Source organism: Homalodisca vitripennis, chromosome 7 (assembly GCF_021130785.1).
Source record: "Homalodisca vitripennis isolate AUS2020 chromosome 7, UT_GWSS_2.1, whole genome shotgun sequence".
NCBI lineage: Eukaryota > Metazoa > Arthropoda > Insecta > Hemiptera > Cicadellidae > Homalodisca > Homalodisca vitripennis.
Window position 1 is genome coordinate 21,799,114 of NC_060213.1, and position 26,206 is coordinate 21,825,319.

At 33.7% G+C, this 26,206-nt stretch overlaps 3 protein-coding genes across 8 annotated transcripts in view; 2 read left to right on the forward strand and 1 right to left on the reverse strand.

Moving 5' to 3' along the window:
- LOC124366998 overlaps positions 1–26,206 on the reverse strand; it is a 413,006-nt gene that overhangs the window by 100,105 nt on the left and 286,695 nt on the right. The gene's annotated exons all lie outside the window — the stretch shown is intronic.
- Positions 110–586, forward strand: LOC124366640. The gene has a single exon (XM_046823239.1). The coding sequence runs from the start codon at positions 110–112 to the stop codon at positions 584–586; it is 477 nt and encodes a 158-aa protein (XP_046679195.1).
- Positions 5,910–26,206, forward strand: part of LOC124366996 (UMP-CMP kinase 2, mitochondrial-like) — a 39,096-nt gene continuing 18,799 nt past the window's right edge. For 4 of the 6 annotated variants that reach the window (XM_046823645.1, XM_046823650.1, XM_046823644.1 and 1 more), the window contains exons 1-5: positions 5,910–6,020; positions 19,662–19,762; positions 21,008–21,137; positions 21,664–21,865; positions 22,610–22,849. In XM_046823645.1, coding sequence (XP_046679601.1) covers positions 5,942–6,020; positions 19,662–19,762; positions 21,008–21,137; positions 21,664–21,865; positions 22,610–22,849 — 752 coding nt within the window. In that variant the 5' untranslated portion in view covers positions 5,910–5,941. Of the gene's footprint in view, positions 6,021–9,242; positions 9,467–15,511; positions 15,593–19,661; positions 19,763–21,007; positions 21,138–21,663; positions 21,866–22,609; positions 22,850–26,206 lie in introns of those variants that run through there. The other 2 variants (XM_046823648.1, XM_046823647.1) reach the window with 2 other exon arrangements.

Consider the following 26,206-nt stretch of genomic DNA (forward strand, 5'->3'; position numbering starts at 1 on the left):
TAAAACCTTAAAAGAGCAAACTGAGAAAATGAAACAGTATTTGGAAAGAATTGATAGCCTAACTGCTGAAAATAAGTTTTTGAAGGAAAGAGTACACATTTTGGAAATTATGCTTGATAAGGCAGATCAATATTCTCGCAGGAATTGCGTAGAAATACAAGACGTCCCAGTACAAAATAATGACACCATCCAGACTGTCAAGGATGTAGGCAAGACCTTAGGTGTAGATATTGAAGAAAAGATTATAGATGCTTGCCATACCCTGGGTAAAAAGGTTAATACAAAGGACACTACAGGCATAATTGTAAAATTTGTCAGGAGAGTAGATGCAGAGGCCCTGCTGACAAAGAGACGTGAGAAAAGAGACTTCTCCACCAGACACCTGAACTTGGCATCGGATAACCCTATTTACGTGAACGAATCGTTGTCCCCGACGAGGAGGAGGTTGCTGGGCATGGCGAGGCAAGCGAGGAGGGAACGAGGTTACAAGTGGCTTTGGGTGCGAGGAGGTAAGATCTTTCTCAGAAAGGAAGATAATGGACCTGTAACTATTGTTCAATGCCAGGCTGACCTTGACAAAATGTAAGTGCTGTACTAAAAGTATTGTATATAGTTAGTGTTGTATATATAATTAGTTATAAGTGTTATATGGTATCTAATAATCGATTTGTTATACTTTGGTTGGTAAAAGTAACGCAATGGATTACATTAAAAAGTATTGAAATCTTAAACCAAAGTGCAGGTCTGGTCATTGTCCATAAAAAACATTAGAAGTATGAGAGCTAATTTTGATTCCTTTCCTAGTGAACTTATCCGTACTAAAGTGGCTACCTAAAATAATAATTTTATCGGAAATTTGGATTAATGCTAATGAAACACCATTCTATAAAATTCCAAATTATATTTTACATGCTAAAACAATGAAGATTATAGGGCTGGCGGTATTGCAGTTTTAGTACATAGTAGCATCACTGACTTTGAATCAATACCAATTCATTTTGAAACAGCTGATATAATGCATTTTACTTTTAAGGCAATGGGCTATCTTATAAATTTAATTGCTGTATATAAAAGGCACCAACATCCTATTAAAAGTTTCATTGATGAATTAATTAAGACAGTATCTACAAAAACCAAACATTATGACGTGTAAGGTTATGTTGATTTTGGGTGACGTGAATATAAATATTTTAGATGATAATTCGGAAATTGACGATGATAAACTTACCTTGGCTTGTAATGGAATAGAGTCACTTATTGACGACACTACTAGAGTAACTACGAATTCGAAAACATGTTTAGATCATGTACTTTTAAAATTATCGAACAAAAACAAATTGGAAATTGAAGCGAGTGATATTTATGTTTGTGTATCCGACCACTACATGACAGCTGTCTGTATGCAGGTAGGGGCCCCTCCCGCGCCGTCTGACCTGCTCGAGGTCGCGCAGTTGTCTTATCGCGTCAACAATGAACAGCTGATTAAAAACCTCGAGATGGCAGATTGGTATGATGTTTTTCAGCAGCGTAACGCTTCTATAGCGTTTGACGTATTTTATAATAAATTCAATCTTATAATTACAAATTCAAAAAGGGTCGTAACATCGAAAAAATCTAACATAACTAAACTTAAACCTTGGATTGATTCAGCTATATGCAAACGTATTAAAATTAGAAATTATATATTTAAGAATCTTAAGAAAAATCCTAATAACGAAGTAATGCAGAAACTGTTTAAGGAATTTAGAAACAAGTTGCAGATTGATATACGTGATCTAAAAAAAAAATACTATTCTGAGCTTTTAAAAAACTACAATGGTAATTCTAAAAAAACATGGAGTATTGTAAAGGACATAACCGGTCAGAAAAAATGCAATAATTCTGTGATAGCTTTAGAAGTAAATTGTGATATAGTATCTGATCCCAAAATAGTGGCTAATGAACTTAACAAATATTGTTTATCTATTCCTGGTGAACTAAGTCAAATAATTAAGAAACCAAATAATATTGATTACACGAATATAGTAGAAAGATTATTTATGAAACAATCGACCACTCAATCAATGTTTTTATTTACTGCAAATTTAAATGAACTTACAATAGCAATTAATTCCTTAAAAACAAGTACCGCTACAGGTCTGGATGGTATTAGCACGTCATTAGTTGAAGATACATATAGCAAATTTTCAGATGTCTTGCTTTATATTATAAACTTGAGCTTTGAGACAGGGGATTTTCCAGAAAAGTTGAAAGAGGCTGTAGTCATACCAATTTATAAAAACGATTCTAGAACCTCTTGTAATAACTACAGAGCCGTTTGCACAATAAACGGCTTTGCTAGAGTTTATGAGTAGAGTGGGTAATGGGATTAACGATAGGAGAAATGTAACAGGGCTTTTTCTAGATATTACTAAAGCCCTGGGATAATAAGATATTATTATGGGTGTGTTTGATACAGTTGACCATTCAATTCTTTTAAAATAAATTATACGCTTGCGGAATCCGAGTGGTTTTTTTTAAATGGTTTAAGAGTTATTTATCATGTAGGAAGCAATGTATTAAAGTCAGTGGTACCTTAAGGGGGTTCGGCTCAAATTTAGCAAAAAAATTAAATTTTTTTTTATTTGTGAATTGTTTTCTACAACTCTTTACCTTTAATTTAACACAAATTTCATTTAAATAAGATGAGTATTAGTGGTTTTATTGATATTTTAGTTTGTGAAAGCACATGCATTTTTTACTGGTACCGTTGGTTAGCAACCTTGATTGTGCTCTTGAACACACTTTATATAATACACACCTACTATTTTAGGTTATATTGTTTGTTGTAACCTTCCTCCTACAGTTATGGCAGAGATAAAGCCCATTTTTAGAGATTTATCTCAAGAACATTTGTTGCGGAAGTGCCTCCATGGTGGAACACAAAATCCTTGCGAGAGCCTGAACAGCATAATTTGGAACCGGTTTCCGAAATCGACCTTTGTGATGAAGAAGAACACACTTGACTTGGGAATTTATGAAGCCATTGCTACCTTCAATGATGGCAATATCACAAAGTGTAAAATCCTGAGTAAATTTGGTATTTCCCCTGGCCCAATCTGCATAAACACAATGAAGAACTTTTACTTGACCCGGATTAAAAACGCCGAGAAAGATATGTTGGAAATCGAGAAAAAGTGCCGGAAACAGCGAGAGATTGCTAAGAAAAGACTAAGAGGACATGTATGAAGAGCAGGAAGATCCAGAAAACCCTTCATATGGGCCAGGCATGCACTAAGGTAGGATTACCTATGTCACTGTGTTTAAATGATGTTTACTAGCGATTTTCCAAAAAAAAAACAGATTTTTTACACTTAGGAACAATATTTTCTCCTGGACTACTTGAGTTATTGCATTGATTTTGGTTTTGTTTTGTTTTGTTATTTACACTACAATGAACAATATGAATGATGGGATATTCATTATTTATACTAGAATATATTTTTTTATTAAAAATAAATTTTAATTTTGAATGTTTTTTCAACATTTTTTTGTTTTAAATTAAAAATGTGTTATTTTCATTTAATTCAAAAACCCATCACTTAAATGTTAGGTATAAGGATAAGGATCAAAATAAAAAAAATTAGCTTATTACCTCTAATGGTTTTGGAGTTGTGTGTTCCTAAGTTTGTGCTTTTTAACATGGAAAGGATAGGACGAGCCGAACCCCCGTCAATTTGGTGAAATAAAATATGGAGTACCTCCAGGGTCAGTTTTAGGTGCCACATTGTTTTTAATATATGTTAATGATCTATGTAACGGAGGGTTTTACGGTAAGGTTACTGCATGTGCAGACGACACAGCACTTTGTTATGTTGAGAATTCATGGGGAGAAATTGAAGAAAGGGTTAACAAGGACCTGAATGCATTAAGGTGGTGGTTTTCAGTTAATAATATGATATTAAGTCCTCAAAAACCAATACATAAATTTTTCGTTAAAAGTGAAAAATCCACGCTTTAAAAATAAAATTATGTATAAATGTCTTAACTGTATAAGCACTAATTCTCAATGTGATATAAATTGCAGTCTAGTAGCAGGGGAGGATTCACTGAAATATTTGTGGTTATGGCTTAATAAATATTTAAACTGGAAAACTCATATTTCAAAACTTAAACAAAAACTAAATAATGTAATAAGAATCTTCTATTATTTGAAAAATATTTGTGATTCTAAACTTTTAAGAATGATATACTTCTCCCTGGTGAACAGTAGGATGGAATATGCTATATCGTGCTGGGGAGGAACGTACATAACTAATTTAAAGCCGATAATTACAGTTCAAAAACATTTTATAAGAATAATCATGAAAAGAATGAATACTGAATCATCCTACCCTTTGTTTTTGAGTTTGAATATTCTTCCTTTAAGATATATGTTTGTTTTTAAAGTTCTCAAATAGTTTTCTTGAGAAGCAAGAACCATAAGTCAACAAATAAATTTAAACTTAAATTAAGAAATGCAGAAGACTTATTAGTACCAAAACCTTCAAATACTTTCTTCACAAAAATCGTTCATTTTTTACTACAAAAACTTTTTAATCTGTTCCGCAGCATATAAAGAGTCAATTTTCAATTAATATTTTTCTCAAACAGCTTAAAAATTGGCTATTGTCTATGAAGGATATTGAAGAAGTACTTTTTAAAATTAATATTTAAAATGAGATTGTTTCCTGTTCTTGTAATCTGTTTCCAATAATGATAATAATGCATCATCTAATTATGTTCTAGTTATGTTCTCCATGTGTATTTGCTTACATATAGGCTTAGTTGATTATTTTATGTATAGTTAAGATTTTTGTATTAATTTAGTAGAGTTTTTCACGAACTTCACTCAGATTTAAAATAAATAAGTTTTGCTAAATATATTACTGTATTGTTTGTAATGCTGCTAGTTTTCTGTTAATTTTATGATATTTATCACTCCAAACAGGCTTAGCCTCGGAGTTTTGTTTTCTCATTATTTCTCATAGTGACGTATAGTGTAATAATAGTTGTAGTTGCATATGTATGTATTGTTTATGTGTAAGTACATGTAATGGTTTTTGGTCAGTCTGTACAATATTATAAAAATCGTATCTGTCATTTCTATTTGTGAAGAATAAAGTTTCTTTCTTTCTTTCTTCTTTCTATTTATTTAGTAATTTTTCATCGTAACTTAGGAATTAAATCCAAAATTACTTGTATTGTTTTGTAAAAACTGTGCTTGGGCAAATATTTCACTTAAAATAGCTCACAAAGGACCAGATGTAGCCTACTTCTCATGAAAATATTGCATCAAACAAAATGCATCGCCAATAAATTTCAAAAACTTTTATTACAAAAATTAAAGTGCAACAATATTAAATTTTGAATCTGTTTCTTATAGTTCAGCAGATTGTATATTGGAATTTCTAGTTTTTAATATATATTTATTTACCTTAAGTTTTGTAAGAATAAAAAAATGAGCTTCAAAAATCTCAAAGCTTTTGTGGGAGATTTTTATTGTGTTTACTTATTGGAGTTATTAACATTTTTGCATTTTATATGTATTTTATAAGATAGTATTATGTAAATAATATTGGATTCTGCCTTTCTACTCATTGTTCGTAGGGTCGAAGATTCCTTTTCAACATTTTGAATTGCCCCATCCACTATTAAAAAAAATGGTATATAACATTATTAAAAACAGAGTCTAAGTAGAGTAATGAAGAAGACTATCCACTTTAGTTTCATTGCTAGTTAATCTGTATTTAAGATTGATATATTTTCACGATGGTCAAATAGGTAAGAGTTTATCACATAGAAACTTAGATGACCGTGACCTATTCCCATTATTTGTAATGAACACAAGCAAGATCATTAGTATAACGTTATCAGATCGAGTGATAGTGGTTGTGTGTTAATGCGGTGATGGAGTCTCAGAATGAACACAGTGTCGTGTTCTTTGTTGTTTCTGTCAGTGTGTTGTTTGCGTTGTTGTCTACAAACTGACATTCCCAAAAGTGAGTGAGCTTCATTGATAATAAATATTTCCTAGCAACGTAATTTCAGATCTTATCATATTTTTTTAGCGTGTTAAGTAATACGTCCGTGTTGATGTGAACACATTCACGTTTCACTTTTATGAGGGATTCACATTTCTATGTTACGACATAAGAATGCCCATCCAGATTGTATGATTTCAAATGTGAAAATGTATTTCGTACTTTATTCTATTACCTTCTCTATAAAAGCACAACATGGTGTCTTCTCCATTTAAGCGGACTTTCGGGAATTGTAGATAATGATAAACTAAAGAAGGGTAAATGCTACACAACAACCTAAAATACTTTTATAAAGCATTATATACAGTTTAAGTGGTGTGCAAAATTTGATTGTGATTGGTATTTTCTATTATTTTGTAATCTATAATAATAATAATAGTTTAGCTATATTTCAATAAAACATGGATTTATTTATAAAGTACTATTGTGGTACTTCCATGAATAACGGTTGTGGCATAAATAAATCTTTCCTTTCCCACGAGCTTAACCCATAAAACACTATCTCCGGTACTTTTGAGATCCCTTCACAAACTGGACTCCTAGAACAGTGATCAAATCATTTACAATCATTTAAATACCGAGACTCATATTACAGTAATTTCTGGACATAGTTCTTATCGTTGTTATACCCTTGGGACCGATATAGGCTTGAACAATCTAATCAGTTTTCGACAACGTGGTGAACATTTTAATGAAAACTCATAGAAAGTGAGGACTCTGAGCTGTCTACACGCAACAACAGTCCAACGGACTGTGGGAATTAACATACTTTTCGTTACATGTAGAATAATGGGTTTCACTAGGCCCACACTCAGTCAATTCAACTAATCCTAAACTTGTAAATAAAACTCATAAGGAACTTTTTATAGACCTTTGTTAATACCATCGCATTATGACTCAAAGAATGGATTTTGACTACGGTCTGGATATGTTTACAACTTTTATTTATTATGTACAATCTATTCAATAAAATATAAACAATAAACAAATGAAGGAAAAAGGATTTTTTCGGACATTTGCCATCGTGCAGTGAAACAAAAAATCAGTAACACTACGTGGATTTTTTCACTGAACGATGGCAAATGTCCGAAAAATCCTTTTTCCTTCATAATCCTTTCATTGTCAAAAATAAACTTCAAACAAAGAAATAAATAAATATGATACATTAAAAAATTATGGATTATCGTCCAAAAACCTTAACCAACATGAAGAACTTAGGAGCAATCATTTAAATCAAGAAAGTCGTTCCTTTTAAGTCTATACACTATTTTCCAGTAAATTCAAAGCAAAGTGATTTTTATGTTCTTCAAGCTTAGATAAGAAGCGTAAACTAAACTTTGAGATCTCCTATTTTACATTATGCAATTCTAGTACCTCTGTGAATTCCTGGATTTGTCACAAACCATGGAATTTGCTCTACTGTTCTCAGCACTTTGGGTTGGAAACGTTGAATTATTTTCAGATTCGCTAAAAATAGTAAAACGCCGCCAGCAAAAGAATATCAAACTGTGCTATCAACTCACCTGAAGTGGAAATCGATCTGGAATGAAAAGAAGAGTTTGAAACTGGCAAGAGTCTTTTAATAGCTAAATAATAAGATATAAAGTAGTAAAGTAAGCTACTTTTAATGGCTTGTCTGTTTAAAAATACAAAAATATTTTATTAGGTTTTACAATATATTTTTCAAATGTATTACAATCCACTAATGAAAAACAAAACGATAAAAATTAAGATTTCTATTTTGAATCAGTTTTGTGGCGTAACCGTGTATACCGCATCACAACATTTCATAAATGTAGATAATAACATCACAAAGGAGATATTTGTTGTTAGATTTTAAAGATTTAGTTTGGCGACAACTGGGCATCCATTTAGATTTTTGAGTTGCCATTTATGTCATATGACTTTTTAAGAGGCTATTAAACGTCATTCTTCAGTGATTAGTGTATCATCGTGTTTTTGCCATTTAAAAACGTTTAAATAATGAATTCATGGACTTTATGCAACTATACTCTTTCAAATGCAATGAAGACTTTAAATTCAATCGTTATAGTTCCATTCCTTGTCGAAATACGATTCTATATTATTAGATCATGTTCGAAATGGCTTCTACACTATCAATTTTACCATGGTGGGAGAGGCTAAGTGGCAGTCCTCGTACAAAGTGAAAGCCTCGAATATGGTTCACGAAAATGTATTATAGGCCTGGAGTCCTCGAGTTCATCCTGTAAATATTATGGAAGTTGACGACAATGCATAGAAATAGGAAATATTTGCAATTGGATTGACTCCAATGAAATTACATAATTATAATTACATTATATTGGATTTACTTAAATGGGAATATAAGAATCATATAAATATTTTAATTGCACTGTCCATAATAATCTATGCTTGATTATGGAGTAAACTAACACTCAAAACTATCATGTTTTTGACTCCCCATGAATACACTCTGGAAATTATGTTATCGTTAAACAGTGTATTTAATAATTATAATATTTATCGTTTAAGAACCCATTTTAATAGTCAGCATATTTATATCGTTGGTCATCTAAAGGAACGTATACTTAGTTAATTAATAATGCTTATTATCTTTTTAGTTTTCTAGTAGTTTATTTTTATTGAGTTATACTATTAGTAGATCTATATAAATAAGTGTACGTATTCTAATGTCTATTAATGGTATTCATTAACTTACCGTATTACAAATTACGTTTTTGTTTATTAACTATCTTATTGTGTTATTATATTGTATGAAAATTACCTCAATAGCAATCAAAAACAATAAAATTATGAATAAGTTCCAGCAAATGTAATGTATAACACAATTAGCAGAATAATCGCTCTTTAGAAGAACCAAGAATTGCTGAATTTGGGATCGGTGTTACGTAGTTTGTGCCGAAAACCAAAACGGAGTGCTCGGTGAGCGGAGTGTAACTCATGGATTTACCCCACCCACCTTCCTTCCTTCCTTCCTTCCTTTAGGTTGGTTGTGGACCTTTTTCTGCACTACTACAACCTAAGTGAGATGTGATAGTCAAATTTCGGGATCGATTTTTAACATATATTTTCCAAACTTACTGAATTTTTAATTCTTTCGTCTATGTAGCAACTGACCAAACCAATACATCCAGCCCTACGCTACCAGATGATGAACAGCTGATTTTACTGTGGATTTCGGTTCGTTCTGTTTGGGTTGCGCACGGTTGCGGTTTGTTTATTGTCGTTTATGATATTGCTCATATTTAGGCATCTGAAGATAAGAGAGAGAAAGAGACCACAGAAGAGTTATTTATTGTTTTGGTACAGATGCAGGTTACTTACTGATGGTAGTTGACAAATGACGTGGTATTTTCTAGTTTACACTGTTATATTCCGAGTGTAGAACAGTGATAAATAAGGTAGGTTGTGTCTGCACTTGTGTGGGTAAGATGAATATGTATTTGCCATCTCGAAAATGTTCCTTTAATTTATATTATTATTGTACATGGTGTATCCGTTGGAAGAATAAATAAATAAAATAAATAAATATGCATTATTCTAGTAATTTATACAAATAGTGTAACATGAGGCCTAAACTTTTTTAAAGTTACAAGTAGGGCTGGATAAGGAACTAGTACACATATCAATGAAAGGAACTCCAAGCTTAGAGTACATGACAAAAAGTTAAGTTTGCAAGTGAGCAGTTTTAAGAAACAGAATGGATTAGTTGTTTAAGTGGTAAATATTTACTACTTAAGCCACTTCACACTGTTTGTCAAAATTGTTAGTTGATATATGAAAAAAATGTATAGTAGTACAACGGATATTAAAGGAAGGAAAGCCTAAATAATAAATCAAATTATTTCGGAAATGCCCTTGGCCATCAGTGGGGGTTTCGGTGGCACGTTACCCTGCACTAATGGCAAAAAAAGAAAAACATCCTCTAGATAGTACATAAATTCGAGCTCAGATCATGAGAGTGCTCATTTCCCGCCCTACTCAAAGTTCGTTAATCTTGATCTGATTTTATAAAAGTGGCCAGACAGAGTACGATGAGCGTACGTGGTTTTTATATCAATTATTATAATCTTCACTATATAAAATTTGTATATAAAAATTTTCGATAATCGTTGATATGGAATACAAAACTAGGCTACCAATTGATATCAACGTATTTATATTGAACATAAAGTATAATAACAATCATGTTTAAAATTAAAATAGTTTAATATACAGAGAAAATGTCATAACTATTGAAACAGGAAATAAGAAAGTTGAGGAACTATGTATATGTTTTCTTGTGAGTAACAGTGATTAACTGATTTGAATATTGTTTTAATTTTTAAGAAGTGATTGAAACCATACCTCTCTTTTGCACAAATACTCACAGAGATGAGATCTGCAAGCAGGTCGGTTGGTTTGGCAATTTTTAGACTTCATTTTACAGCCCTCTACAACTGAGTATTATCACCAGTTACCGGGTATAATAGGTTATCACTACGGTTTATGGTAAAAATACATAAAACCAAATTCACTTAACCCAAAATATGCCTTCAACATGTTTGTGATTATCTTGTCCACAATAATAGGGTTTTCGACATCTCAAAAGCCAAGAAAAACATGTTATCTTTTAAAGCAATTTCATTACGTTTTGTAAAGTTGACTGTCATTTTTAATTCAACGAAATCACTTATTAAAAAGTTTAATATTTTATTTATATTATCTGAAATATTTTTTACAGATGATATAAGTGAACTACTTTTCAAATGAACTAACCAGTATCGATTGGTTATAATTTATTAATATAGTTCGTCAATATCGATATAAAAATCGAGTCAGCTTATCGTACTTTACTCAAGTGGCCTACTTGGGGACCAAACAGCCAACACAAGAACTAAAGAAATAAAAATAATACATACTTCTTCAGCTAAAGAACAAAGGCCACCACATTTTACACACCCACACTCGTTTAAAACTAAATGTTGGGCTAAAAAGGACATCAATTCCAAAACAGAACACTCACTTCACATATTAACCCTTTAAGGAGTATGGACATCATATGACATCTTCTTTTGATAAGTTAAAATGAGTAATGGATGAAATCCAAAAAATTACTAAAAGGAGTAAAAAATTAAAATCCCTAAAAAATGTTTATTTACATTTAGAAGCTTAATATAAAAGGACTACGTGTTCTACACGTCAATATTTCAGTACTTTTTCAAAATCAAATGTCTTATTTCCTCACTACGGCAGACTCAATGTTGTCTGCCATTTGGACAACAGTAACAAACTAGATGGTTGCTCAACAAATATACGTCACTCTCATAAGATAAATAAGGCCACAGTATGCTGTATACAAGGAATGGCTAGAATAATGTGGCGGCATAATCTGATGTGCTCGCAACGCGACTTTTGAGTCAGTGGCTTCTACCAGGTGGCTACTGCAATCTGGTGGTAAAATCAGATTACAAGTGAATGCGAGCACAAACATGGAAGTTAAGTATGTTGCCGATAGATGGAACCACTTTACAGACAAATATACTTAAAGGCAACCAGTAATAGCAATGCATTTACGATAATACAAAAATATAGAGGCTAAACGTCATATGACGTCCGTACTCCTTTAGGCCACTATAAGAATATAGGTCATATGACGTCCATACTAATGAGTAGAGTTATAATGATGTAGAGTTTACACGCACTCCTTAAAGGATTAATCGCAGGTTGTACTTTTTCACTACTTGTTGAAGGTAACTCTGTTGTTCTATTTAAAATCTTTTAAGAACCAAACTTTACTGAACAAAAATTGGCTAATGGCGACTCAAGACTCTAAGCACAATGTCTTTATTTAGAAATGACAATGCAGAAAAGTATGACCAATCACGAAATAGGTAAAAATAATTATTTAATGACGAGATGCTTAAATAAGATGCGCGTTGGTAGAAAAAATGTTATAAAAATGTCGAGAAAGAGGAGCAAGACAGAGAGCACAGAAGAAAGAACTTCAATATAGAGGTAGAATCTGATCGAACAATGCTTGGACCTCTAAAATTCCTTGTACTTTGGTGGCCTGAGTTAGTATTCCAATTATTCCCTCCACTAATGTCTACCCCTTCTTAGCTTATTATTATCCACCCTACACAGAAATCCAGATTCCCTTAGGTTCCTTATATTGATGGACTATTTGAGATATAATCTAAAACTTCAAACATATTATCAGTTATTGTACAATTATGGATTGCAACTGTCTAAATATTCTTTCTAGGAATGAATACATACTATTTTAAGAAATTGATAAAAGTGGTTTGAGATCGTTATAGCTGACATGGCTAAAGTAAAGTACAACTTGTATTTATGTGTAAAAGAAATATAGATATTTAAGATTATAGAAAATAATAATACTTTAGTTTTATTGGTAACTGTGAACTTAACAGCCGTAGTGGCCAAAGACAAGTTTTGTGTTATTAAAGTACAACTCGTATTTATGTGTAAAAGAAATATAGATATTTAAGATTATAGAAAATAATAATACTTTAGTTTTATTGGTAACTGTGAACTTAACAGCTGTAGTGGCCAAAGACAAGTTTTGTGTTATTAACCGGTACTTTGGGATTATACCGACCACACCCAGACATGAATCGTTATTTGACACTTTACTTCTACTGATTACCAGATTAGCGTAGAACAATATTTCTTCAATATAAAACAGGAATTGTCTTATCGCAAACCCCTCCCCATCCTCAGACAGAGATAAAAGTCGAGCGGTCTAGTAGATAACGTGATTGCAGTCTCGCCGCCCGTTCAGCTGGTGCGTCGCTTTGTTGTACTTCCGTATTTTACCCCTACATTTCTCCAAACACAAAAATTCAACAAAAACAAACATTACCAAATAAAAACTAAACTCTTTCTTGAAAAAACAAAAACAATAAAAACTTGTTTTTTATTCTTGATCACACTCTGCCACCCAAAATGCGAGTGCCTCCGGCCATCAGGGCGGGCTTCGGCAGCACCTTGGGTGCTGCGCCGCGCTGATGTCAACGAAAGAAAAACATCCCTCGAGATAGTACCTATCAGTAAAATATCAAATTCTAAAGGAGCAGATTAGAAATATAAATTGAATTGTAATGGAAAGGCAATTATGTACCGTGCAAAAAACTTAAATGATCATGTGATGCCGCGTGGTCTGCAGTAATCGGGATTCTCGAGAAAGATAAGATAACAGCGACAACAATACCGATCACAATACCTGGAAATGCTTGTAAGTTTGTAATTTTGTAATTAAAGAGTTGTTTTTTCGTTCTATCATGTTTATTTCTATAAATTTATATTTTTGTGTTCTTCATACTGGTGTGGTCGGTATAATCCCAAAGTACCTATTAACCTTTTGCTATCATCCTCCTGAACACAACAATATAATGTTTCCCAAGGGGTGTAAATTACAAATAAAGAAATTATAGAACATTAAAAATGAAATATTATAGCAGTGTGGATAAAAATTAATTTGAAAATAATGCAAAGAAATTGAACCAAACTTTCTACGAACCAATAAATAGTGTAGTTTAATTACTATTTGGTACTTTCTGATTAAACGGTGGCCACCGATAATAAACGGGATTTACTTTGGGTGGGCAGATACACATAAATACTAACGGTTAGGTTAGTAAACCTAATTCATCTAAACACATCAGCCGCAGCATGCTTTGAGTGGATGGTCTTCGTTTAATAATAAAGTACCTACTATTTATTTATTTTATTTTATTTCAATGTAATTAACTAAAAACTATAATAATTCAGTAAAGCTAACATAATGATAACTTTCTAATTTCGTATGTACTTAAAGTACCACATGGTAACTTCCAATCACATAAAAATAGCTCTTCTCAATTTAAAAATAACACATATTACACAACAAACTCATACTCTCATTCTGAAAAAAAAAACGCAATGACCAGTTAAAAGGGAATAAAATAATTGCCTAATATTTTAACTGTTCACGTAATCCACAATCGAACACGTAAATAACATAAAAACTAATTAACGGTATTAAAGTAACGCGAGTAATGGACACGTTCATTGCCTTCAAGGCAGTGAAGGCTACTGTACAGGACGCTTGTTGATGCTGTGCTAAGTTGTTCAGTTTACAACACTCAAATAAGCTATCAAGAGCAAATAACGCTGAAAATCATACATAACAAGAAGCACTTTACACAAATATAACTTTTACATTACAATTATTAAAAAACAAAGTTATTTGTGATTTCCACCACCCCCTAAAACCATATATAATTGGGTTCAGGAGGATGAGCAGAATATGTTGGTAACGTTTAAATTTTGATTGACTACTCACCGGCTGTACTCACTAATACAGTTATATTTTTTGAACCGTACAAAACAAACCTCTTCAAAAAATGATAGCCAAATCTGCAATGGTATTTCTGCACTTAGTGATGCCGTTAAAACTACATTCATTTATTAGAAAATCGTAGAGGACATTAATTAATTGTAAATAACCTAACTATAATTATAATACATAACGTAGCTATGGTAGGAAGGTTTGCTTCAATGCGAATGTTAAGTTCAGTTCCATTTCACTTTCCGCTTAGTGCACCATCCAAAATCTGTAGCTAACACAGACTTGAATTGTATTTTGTTAAATGTTTTCTACTACATGTAGATCTAGTGAACGTTACAACTACAACTGTCTTCCTTTACTTTCCTATTTTCAATCACATATAGGCTATGCCTGATGTATCATGTATCTGTAGCTAACACAGACTTGAATCCCATTTTTTTAATGTTTTCAATTACATGTAGATCTAGTAAATGTTACAACTACAACTGTCTTCCTTTACTTTCCTATTTTCAATCACATATAGGCTATGCCTGATGTATCATGTATCTGTAGCTAACACAGACTTGAATTGTATTTTGTTAAATGTTTTCTACTACATGTAGATCTAGTAAATGTTACAACTACAACTGTCTTCCTTTACTTTCCTATTTTCAATCACATATAGGCTATGCCTGATGTATCATGTATCTGTAGCTAACACAGACTTGAATTGTATTTTGTTAAATGTTTTCTACTACATGTAGATCTAGTAAATGTTACAACTACAACTGTCTTCCTTTACTTTCCTATTTTCAATCACATATAGGCTATGCCTGATGTATCTGTAGCTAACACAGACTTGAATTGTATTTTGTTAAATGTTTTCTACTACATGTAGATCTAGTAAATGTTACAACTACAACTGTCTTCCTTTACTTTCCTATTTTCAATCACATATAGGCTATGCCTGATGTATCTGTAGCTAACACAGACTTAAATCCCATTTTTTAATGTTTTCAATTACATGTAGATCTAGTAAATGTTACAATACAACTATCTTCCGTTACTTTCCTGTTTTCAATCACTTATACAGTATTTGGTTACCGGGTCCTGATGTATCATGTATTTGTAGGATTTATCACAAAATTTTGAAGATGACGATAAGAAGGGATTGTAACCCGTGGACCAACTTGTGAAGTAGAGCTTCAACTGTGTATGTTTGGCATGGTTTACTGTATATTAGATTAAAAGACTTTTTTACCCTAACCAAAGTTATTAATTTGTTGATCCATTTTTGTTTTCTTTCAGTAAATAAAATATTTGCATGATCGATTTTTCAGAGAAATCAGCATGAAAAGTGGTGATTTAATCATTTTAAGTTAATCACCTGTATTTAATATAGTGCATCATTTTTCTTTCATGGTTCAAAAGTCAATGCATGTTCCCGAATACCCCATTCCAGCATTTATCACATTTAAGACTGTATTTCTATAGTAAGTTATCCTATCAGGAACTCTTACAAGGATCACAGTTTTGAGATATATGAAGAGCTTTTATGCTACACATGCCAAACATTAGGCATGTTAAACTTAATCACCTCCAGTGTCAGTGCACTTTTGAAGACAGTATTTCCACTTGAAAGCACTTAGTCGCTCAATTTTGGGAATGGAGCCAAAATATTTATGAATCTCATCAATTTCGGCTTCCGAATAAAAGTGACAACCACACAAATGTGTCTTCACATTGAAAAATAACCAAAAGTGGCACATAGCACGATTGGAGAAAGTGCTCCATCGTTTTGATGCATTTTCAGCCAAAAACACCATAGATTTTTGAAAATTGAGAAGTGACTTTGTGTGATGCAAAATTAAACCCTTGATGTTCAAGTCCTGAAGAAAATCTGGCCAGCATTGTTCAGTTTACTAGCTCGCTGTGACAGTCCTTTATCCCCCAGCTTAATAGTCTTTACTGGTCTAGTACTCCTGAAGGAAACAACAGCATACATTAATTTCTTCACTGATTGTTGTTTCTTGCCCATTGTGGGGGATAGCCTATCTTCAAACACCCATAAGTGATTCTCTCATCGAGTTGGAATGTAATAAATGGTAATGTGCATCTCACCAGTGACAATTTTGGAAATAATTCGACAACCACCATTATTAAACAGTAGTAGGGTCTGGTGGGTGTCTCAGCTCAGCTCTTAGCTCGTCAGACAAATTGAAAAATGTTGTCTGACTTTTAAAAAGTAATTTAAATTTTCTTCAGGACATGGGATACCTATTCATTTCTTTAAGATCATAACACTCTTCAATTTTGTATTTTTTTGTGCTCAGCAGCATATATTTGTCCAATGGCTTCTTGTCTTTATGAAATATATCAGTATTGTTCTAATTTTATTAACATATCTGACTTGTATATAATTATTTAGATTTAAGTAACTGCTATTTTATTTACATATAATTTGACTACATCTGTCAAATTATATGTAAATAAATCATGTAATGTGCTTAATGATAAATAAAGATGAGTACTATGACTATAAATTGTCAGTTGTTATATAAAAGAATTAAAAATATTGTTTGGATAGAATCCACCACCTCGAACATTACAATGTCCCAACCTTGTCTTCTGTAAGAGTGGCAGGAAGTGTTAATACATTTTATGGGTTTATATACTGTGTGATGTTCCATCGCATAGAATCCACCACCTCCTACATTACAACATCTCAACCTTGTCTTTTGTAAGAGTGGCAGGAAGTGTTAATACATTTTATGGGTTTATATACTGTGTGATGTTCCATCGCATAGAATCCAACACCTCCTACATTACAATATCTCAACCTTGTCTTCTGTAAGAGTGGCAGGAAGTGTTAATACATTTTATGGGTTTATATACTGTGTGATGTTCCATCGTATAGAATCCACCACCTCCTACATTACAACATCTCAACCTTGTCTTTTGTAAGAGTGGCAGGAAGTGTTAATACATTTTATGGGTTTATATACTGTGTGATGTTCCATCGCATAGAATCCACCACCTCCTACATTACAACATCTCAACCTTGTCTTTTGTAAGAGTGGCAGGAAGTGTTAATACATTTTATGGGTTTATATACTGTGTGATGTTCCATCGCATAGAATCCACCACCTCCTACATTACAACATCTCAACCTTGTCTTTTGTAAGAGTGGCAGGAAGTGTTAATACATTTTATGGGTTTATATACTGTGTGATGTTCCATCGCATAGAATCCACCACCTCCTACATTACAATATCTCAACCTTGTCTTCTGTAAGAGTGGCAGGAAGTGTTAATACATTTTATGGGTTTATATACTGTGTGATGTTCCATCGTATAGAATCCACCACCTCCTACATTACAACATCTCAACCTTGTCTTTTGTAAGAGTGGCAGGAAGTGTTAATACATTTTATGGGTTTATATACTGTGTGATGTTCCATCGCATAGAATCCACCACCTCCTACATTACAACATCTCAACCTTGTCTTTTGTAAGAGTGGCAGGAAGTGTTAATACATTTTATGGGTTTATATACTGTGTGATGTTCCATCGCATAGAATCCACCACCTCCTACATTACAACATCTCAACCTTGTCTTTTGTAAGAGTGGCAGGAAGTGTTAATACATTTTTATGGGTTTATATACTGTGTGATGTTCCATCGCATAGAATTCACCACCTCCTACATTACAACATCTCAACCTTGTCTTTTGTAAGAGTGGCAGGAAGTGTTAATACATTTTATGGGTTTATATACTGTGTGATGTTCCATCGCATAGAATCCACCACCTCCTACATTACAACATCTCAACCTTGTCTTTTGTAAGAGTGGCAGGAAGTGTTAATACATTTTATGGGTTTATATACTGTGTGATGTTCCATCGCATAGAATCCACCACCTCCTACATTACAACATCTCAACCTTGTCTTTTGTAAGAGTGGCAGGAAGTGTTAATACATTTTATGGGATTATATACTGTGTGATGTTCCATCGCATAGAATCCACCACCTCCTACATTACAACATCTCAACCTTGTCTTTTGTAAGAGTGGCAGGAAGTGTTAATACATTTTAAGGGTTTATATGTTATGCGATGTTCCATCGTTGTACAGTGATGGATGTATGTTCACTGGGGACCAGTCAGCGACCTCCTCCCCTCCCCCCCCCCCACCACAGATCCAACTGGTCCCTCAGGCATAACATTTTGTTACATAATCACTGTTATTATTTTAATGTATTTCTGGAAGTTTGTTTTTTTTTTTTTTTTTTTTTTTTTTTTTTTTTTTTTTTTTTTTGTTTTAAAATGTTTGTGTTATGTTTTTTGAAGAGAGTTTAGTGGCAAGTACATCATTCTTAAACACTGTGACCGATGAAGGGTTAATTACTTGATGGTTGTGCTGACTGCCATCTTGATTTTAGCTAGTAAAACCATGTTAATAAACTTTAAACTTTTATTACATGTTACCAGATTATGGAACTTTTTCAGGAATGGTATTCTATTTCAATATCTGTTCATGTACAAATCAAAACTTATAAAATAAATCTAACAAACTAATTAGTTTTTATATTATGGATTTTTTAACACATTTTATAGTAGCTATTACAGACATGTTCTTCCCTGAAAATAAAAACAATTATATTCATCTCTTTTACAAGATTTTATCTTATATTTTTAAGGCAATATTAAACAAAATAATTTATAAAATGCACTGTACAAAATGTATAGATTTGTTAAAAATAACAATAATTATGATAATGCATAAATGAATTTTGTCCAGTACTTTTTGTAAATATTGTTGTAAAACCAGGAATAATGGCCTGCCAACAGCAATTATTTGACTGCCAGTTGATTAAGATTCGTCTAGATTTTAGCCTCATACGAAGAATGTTAAACACTTTTACAATCTTATTTTTAATCATCAAATTATAGGATCTATCTCAGTTTAGAGATATGATTAAAGTTCATCAAAATTCTTTTGTTTTTTCAATATTATTATAGTCAGAAAAAAAATCTCAAAATTTTTTATACCTTAGGCCTATCGTTTAAAACTTCAAAAAATTAGCCTATATACTTTACAAGAAAAACTAAAGAGTATTTGGATACGTAAGAATTTACAATGAGACATCTCCCATTGTACTACCAAATAAAGGGCTTAAAAGTGTTGTAGTTTAACATCATTCTTATGGGGCTACCTCGAGATTGGCTCTTAACTTCCTCGCCTTCTTCTTGGAGCCAGATGATTAATCCTTCTTTTCCTCTCAGATATGTCTGGAGAACAGAATCCCTCTGGTGACACAGGGATGAAGTACAGTGGCGTTTTTAAGTCTCTTGAAGCCGTCAAAAAATGTCTTCACAGTGAAAAGGTTAGTGGTGGTGTAGCAATTCTGTAACTAGGTTTATGTGCATGTTCCCGTCACATCCAATGGCTTTAACATTCTTGTAGCAAAATCACTTAAGCAGAGGATGAAATGTCGCTAAAGTGACTCACTCTGTAAATGGTTGTTAACGAAATTGGGCGAAAGTAATAAATTACGGATATGTGTGCTGTATTGACATTAGATATGGTTACAATGTGTCATATGCACATATTGGATAGATCACCTCTCGGGCAGTTATATCTCTTCTTAATAAGAGCTGTTTGCCCAATCTGCTTTAGGGGAATTTGTTGAATATAACAAAAACTCAAAGATTTCCTAAAACTGTTTACGCCTTGAAACTCTGCCACCCGGTCTTATCTGGCATTGTTTCATCCAACAATTGGCTCAATGACCATTTGGTTTGAATTAAAAAATTTGGGGCCAGTTACCAATTTGTAACTTGAGAACCTCCGTTATACTGAACTTTAATACAGAATATGGTCATGTTAAATGTGTGTAAATCATATTTTTATACATGTAATGTTGTGTGTGTGTGTGTGTGAGTGTGTTATGTATATTTTGTCTTGTGTGCTTTTTATCCAATTACAATCGCTTTAGTTGCATTTTGTTTTGTAATGTGAAACATGTGGATTTGACAGACACTCTACATGTATATGGATTGAAAGAGGCAAAATAAACTGTACTGGAAAATTGTAATGAACTATTAATTGTGATTTTTTTCTTTTAAAATCCATTGTGTAAGTTTGGCATATAATTAAATTATACTTTTTGAATTATTACATTGGTATTGTTTAGTTATTTGTGTCTTTAATTGTATAATTTATTATTTTTAAAATCTATCTTTATAAATTTGCTTTGGATTAGCTTCTTGTTAGTTAAAACTTAATAATATTCGACTAGATGAAATTTAAAAAGATGTTTTCTTAATTTTAAACACCAAAAGGCATTTGAACACTTAGTCTCATATCTCCGTTATGAAGCAAAATATCAAAAAAGGACTAAGATTAGACAAATTTTTACCAGTAAAATTACATAAATTGCCCAATAATTTAGTATTTATTGTACAAGGCTTTTCAACACCAATAATGCTATCAATACTTGGCATCACAGAATTTGGCATCACTGATGTTAAAGTGAAGTAAATTTAAAACTATTAGACAATTTGTACAATTCCTTTACTAAAATGTTTTTAATCTGCTTATCTAAAAAGTAAACACTTGTGTCTTACAGTACTTTAACCTGCCAGAAGTACAGGAACTACTGAAGATCTTCAATGCCAACTCCTTGGCATCGAACAATGAAGTTGTGGATCGTTCTCAACGCAAAGTCTTCATCGTATTGGAGGGTATCGATGCTTCAGGTGAGTTTTTTCCTGCCCAAGTCAGGGTGGAGAATTGCAACCGAGTTATAGTTACAACTTGTTAGAATCAGGTAAAACTATTATATTTAGTGTATAATTAAGATGACCAGAACAGAATTGGGTTATTTGCAGAGCGTTAGGAAAAGCTATCACTCGAAGGTCTTGAAAAATTTCATTTCTGTCTGTCTTGTCTGCTTGATATCTTGAAAACAAACTGACCTTTCAAGAAGCTTCATTTCTATGTATATTGGCAACACTGTTTGATGATGGTGGATGTCACCCCATGGGATTTGGCTGAGCCTTAGTGAAAATTTGTATCTTGGTCTTATCGGTGACCATCTTTTACCAATGACAAAATAGCAGAAAAAATAAATTTGTAAAAAAACTGAGTACAATCTTATGAGATTTGAACACATGTAGCCTAACTGCCCCCAACACATACGACATCTTTGGTGACTTGGTGTGTAAACTTTTATTATTTAAACACATTCTAATGAACATCATTAGACCACGTTTGTTGTTACAGGTAAGACTACAATCAGCAATCGTCTGGCGAAGCTGATCAGCGGCCGCCAGCTCGGTACGCCACCCGCAGAGCTCTTGGGACTCCGGGAGCAGTTCGACAAACACGAGCTGGAACTGCGCCGCGCATACTACGCTCTGGGCAACTACATGGCTGCTGAGCAAGTACGCCAGATCTACCGCACCGATCCTGTCATCATGGACAGGTCTGGTCGCACTCTTTTGTCGTACAACTAAACATTCTAGTCCAGTGCGTTTTTTCAAAAATCCACTACATGGCCATCTTCTCTGTGAGATGCACTTTAGTACAGATAGAGGACAACTCTGCAAATAGTTGGGAGTGCTGTGGATCACATCACATTATGGATTATCAATAGCATCCATGGCTAAAATTTAAACTTTAAAAATATCTTAAAAGTATTAAGGGATAAATTTTTTCCAAAATACTGTAACTTATGAGATAGAAGTATGCCAGACAACGTAATAAATTAACAGGCTTTGTTAATTTTCGATACCATCGGCATTTTCTTTGTGTTCTGATTCAGCTGAAGATACGGTAGTTAAAATAGAAAAACAAAGTGAGTTTTGTAGTGTATTTATCATTGTGACACATAATATCTTATACATGTTGGAAGAGCTTGAATATATTTTGACGAGCGTGTGGCTTAAATGACTTAAATCTTTAATGCTCTTCTATTTCGACAATGGGAATTTATTCTTTAAATTGCAGTTTAAAAAATACGACTTAGACTTGTGTATGATTTAACTAGGTTCTGGCACAGCACAGTGGTGCACGCCATCGCTCAACAGTCGGATGGACAGTTACTTTGCCAGCCTCCTGCCAGAGGGCGACAGTGTGTATGAGAGGCCCAACGACCTGCTGTGACCCGACATTGTGTTCTTCCTGTCAGTCAGTGACACCAACTTAGATTTGTGTATGATTTCACTAGGTTCTGGCACAGCACAGCTGCGTACGCCATCGCTCAACAGTCGGTGGAGAGTTACAATGCCACGCTCCCGCCAGAGGGCGACAGTGTGTATGAGTGGCCCAACGACCTGCTGCGACCCGACATCGTGTTCTTCCTGTCAGTCAGTGAGAGCAAACGCCTGGACCGCCTGATGCGGCGCAAGAGCAAGGAGGTCACACGGGAGGAACTCAAGATGAAGGACGACAAGACACTGAGAGAAGCGTGAGTTCAGTTCTGTAGCAATTATTTTAAGGAATGAGATACTCATAAGTTGTCCTCTGAAATAAGAGATGAGGAAATGTCTTGAAATCCAGGGAAATTAATAAAGAATGTTTAGTTTTCAAATGTTGGTAGACATTCTGTTGGGTTTTAATTGTTGTTTGAAAGTTGTTGCTTTGGGGTTTTTTTTTTATTTGGGATATTTTTGTTGTTCCATGAATATGTGACAAACCTGAGAACATGTATTTTCGAAATAAAACTTTTCTTGTACTGAGTGTCCCATGAAAAGATTAGATGTTTGATTTTATATTACTTGGCCATTATGCACAGAACATTTTCAAACTCTATACAATTCATTAAGTAGATTTTTAAAATTTTCTGTGAACATTTCAGCTCTCTTGCAATTGTTGAAACAAAATGGTGGCATTTTGAAAAACTATTCTTTAAAAACAGTATTTTTGGTTTTGTAAAATTATTTATTGTCATATTCTAGAGAAATAAAGCATTTCAATCAGAAAATTAGAACATAGCCTATTAAAAACCTACAATTAAAGTGCACAAATATTCAAACTGTAATCCACCCACAGCGACATGCTGATAACAGCGCTTAACAAGTTAATCATAAGCTTTTGCAAAGAAATTCTGCGGTATCCAGAGAAGTTCCTCTTCAGTTGATTGTTTTAATTCCTCATCATATTGGAGCTACGAGCATGAACTTGTTCCTTTAAGTAACCCCATAGAAAGAAATCACACAAGTTAGAATAGAATAGAATAGAATAGAATAGAATAGAATAATGCCTTTATTTCTGAACATCAAGTACAGAGAATGGTGTCAAGTATGTTGAGGTTAGACAATTCAATATTGGATGAATATACAATGTTATCATGTTCTTAAGTTAAGTCCACTGTCTTTGGTCTTGTCAAGAAACTCTCTTCGATTGAGTAGACTGGATTATCTGTCAACCAGGAGCTCAATCTGTGTTTTCAGCGCTTCGCCTGTCAGTAGCTTGAAGTCAGCAGGGAGATGGTTGTAGAGTTTAGCCCCGATGAATGATGGTTTTCTTTCTTTCATAAAGAGCTGTCCTATGTCTCGCAACGGGGATTCTTGATGAATGTCTAGTGTCATGAAAATGTAATCTTGTTTCTTTTGGGAGTCCTAATTATCAACATGGAGTATGACTGCCTGTATGTAAATTGAGATTACTGTTTTAAATTTTGAGGTTTTTTAAATTCTTCTCGGCAACTGTCTCGTGCTTTTAGGTTTGCTATGGATCTTATAGCTGACTTCTGGATGGTGAGTATACGATTTAAGTTTGGTAGTTGATGTGCCACCCCATACTACTATACCATACCTCAAGTATGTCTCAAATAAAGCAAAGTATTGTATGCCATCTTTGCTGCTCTTCTATGTTGCTGATGCATTTAATTCTTCTTATTACATAGAGAGCAGAGTTGAGTTTCTTGCACAGGATGTCAACATGTGGGCCCCATGTCAAATTTGAGTCTAGAGTGAGACCCAAAAAGGTCAGTTTGGTCTGCAAGGTCAATATCAGGAAGGGCCGGGATTTGTTCACCCTCTTCTGCTGAAATTGATCTGTTTTGTTTTAGAAGGGTTTGCTACCAAGTTATTTGTAAGGCAGTAGTCGTATGTCATGTTTAGGGCAATGTATGCACTGATGCTGATGTCCTCTGGTGTGTCTCCTTTCAGTAAAAGGGTTGTGTCATCTGCGTACATCACCACCGAACTGTAGTCCTTGATGTAATCAGGAAGTCATTTGTCAAAAGTATAAAAAGTACAGGCCCAAGCACCGATCCTTGTGGTACTCCTCTTTCAATCGAACGTAACTTTGATTTTACTGTTCGAGTAACACCATTTTTCCATGTAACTGAGCTCTACCAGTTGACTCCGTCCTCTGAGATAGCTTTCAAACCAGTGTTTAGCAGTTTCCTGGACCCCTAGTGCCTCTAACTTATCAAGAATGATATCATGGCTAAGGCAGTCGAACGCTTTTGAGTAGTCAAGGAGAACAGCAGTGGTGTATTTTTCCTTTGTCAATGTGATCAATAATAAATTCTACTAGGTCTGTTAAGGCTGTGGCTGTAGATCTACCCTTTAAAAAACCATGTTGGCAGTTAGTGAGGAGGTCAAGTTGTGTCAAATGGTCTATGAGTCTCTTCAGGACGATTTTTCTCAAAGATTTTGGAAAAGGTGGGAATTATTGAAATGGGGCGATAGTTACTGAGGTTGGTTGAGATTCCTTTCTTCAGTTTTGGGTACACTTTTGATACTTTGAGAGCCGAGGGGAAAATGCCGCTTTTGAAGGATTTGTTGATATCATCAACAAGAGGAGCAATGATTGTTTCAGCACAGTGTTTTACTAGCTTAGCAGAGATTTCATCTAGACCACTGGAGGTTTTATTCTTCAGGGAGGAGATGATTTCTTCAACTTCCCTCACAGTTGTGTCTGTTAGAATAAGCTTTGTCTGTGTTAGCCTAGGCCTAGGTGTTGTGACTCTAGTAGATGGTTGATTTAGGTTGCTAGCTGCTCTTAATGTGTCCTCTGCGATGTTTGAGAAATAGGTGTTGAGTTCTTCTACAATGTCTTCAGGTTTTTCTATGGTTTTCCCTTCAGTAATTAATTTGATGAGTGGATTGTTCTTCTCCCCTCTTTTTGTAGCCCTCTCAGAGTTTCACTATCTCCCAAGCTGCTTTGGATTTATTGCTGGACTGCTGTATATGGTTTGCTGCACTCTCCTTGCCTTAATTTCCTCAGTCCTTAGGTCATATTGCTTCTTTTTTACTAGCCATGGCAGATCTGTTTCTCTCTAGCCCTGTCAATTCATACATACGAAGCAACTGAAGATAGTCCTGCTTTAATTGGGTAATTTCTATGTCATTGTAGTTAACATAGGTTTTGCTTTTTCTCTGCCTAAGTTTCTTTAGTGGACATGCAGCATTTATTTCCATAGTCATAGTATTTAGAAGATTGTTATAGGCTTCATCGGCTGATATCGTTGAGTAGACTTCGGTCCACATTTGTTGTGCAAGGCCAAGTTAAGGTGGTTAAGTGTATTTAACATTTATTTGTCTTCTGATTTGGGATGTCTGTCTTGGTTGCTCGGTGGTAATATCTAGCACACAAAGTTGTCCTTTGTGATCTGATAGACCTGTATCAAGTATGTGCACTTTGAGGCTCTCTATGGGGAAGTTTGTACAAAACACAATCAATCGAGGAAGCTGAGTGATAAGTAATTCTAGTTGGCGGAAGGTGTAGTCTGTTAAAGTTATAAGCTGCTAGAGTCTCTTCAAATCTGTTTTTGGATTTGTGTACCTTTAAACAATCAATGTTTATGTCACCT

Excerpts from the sequence above, each read along its gene's own strand:
- LOC124366640 (XM_046823239.1), top strand. The coding sequence starts at position 110 with ATGCTTGATAAGGCAGATCAATATTCTCGCAGGAATTGCGTAGAAATA.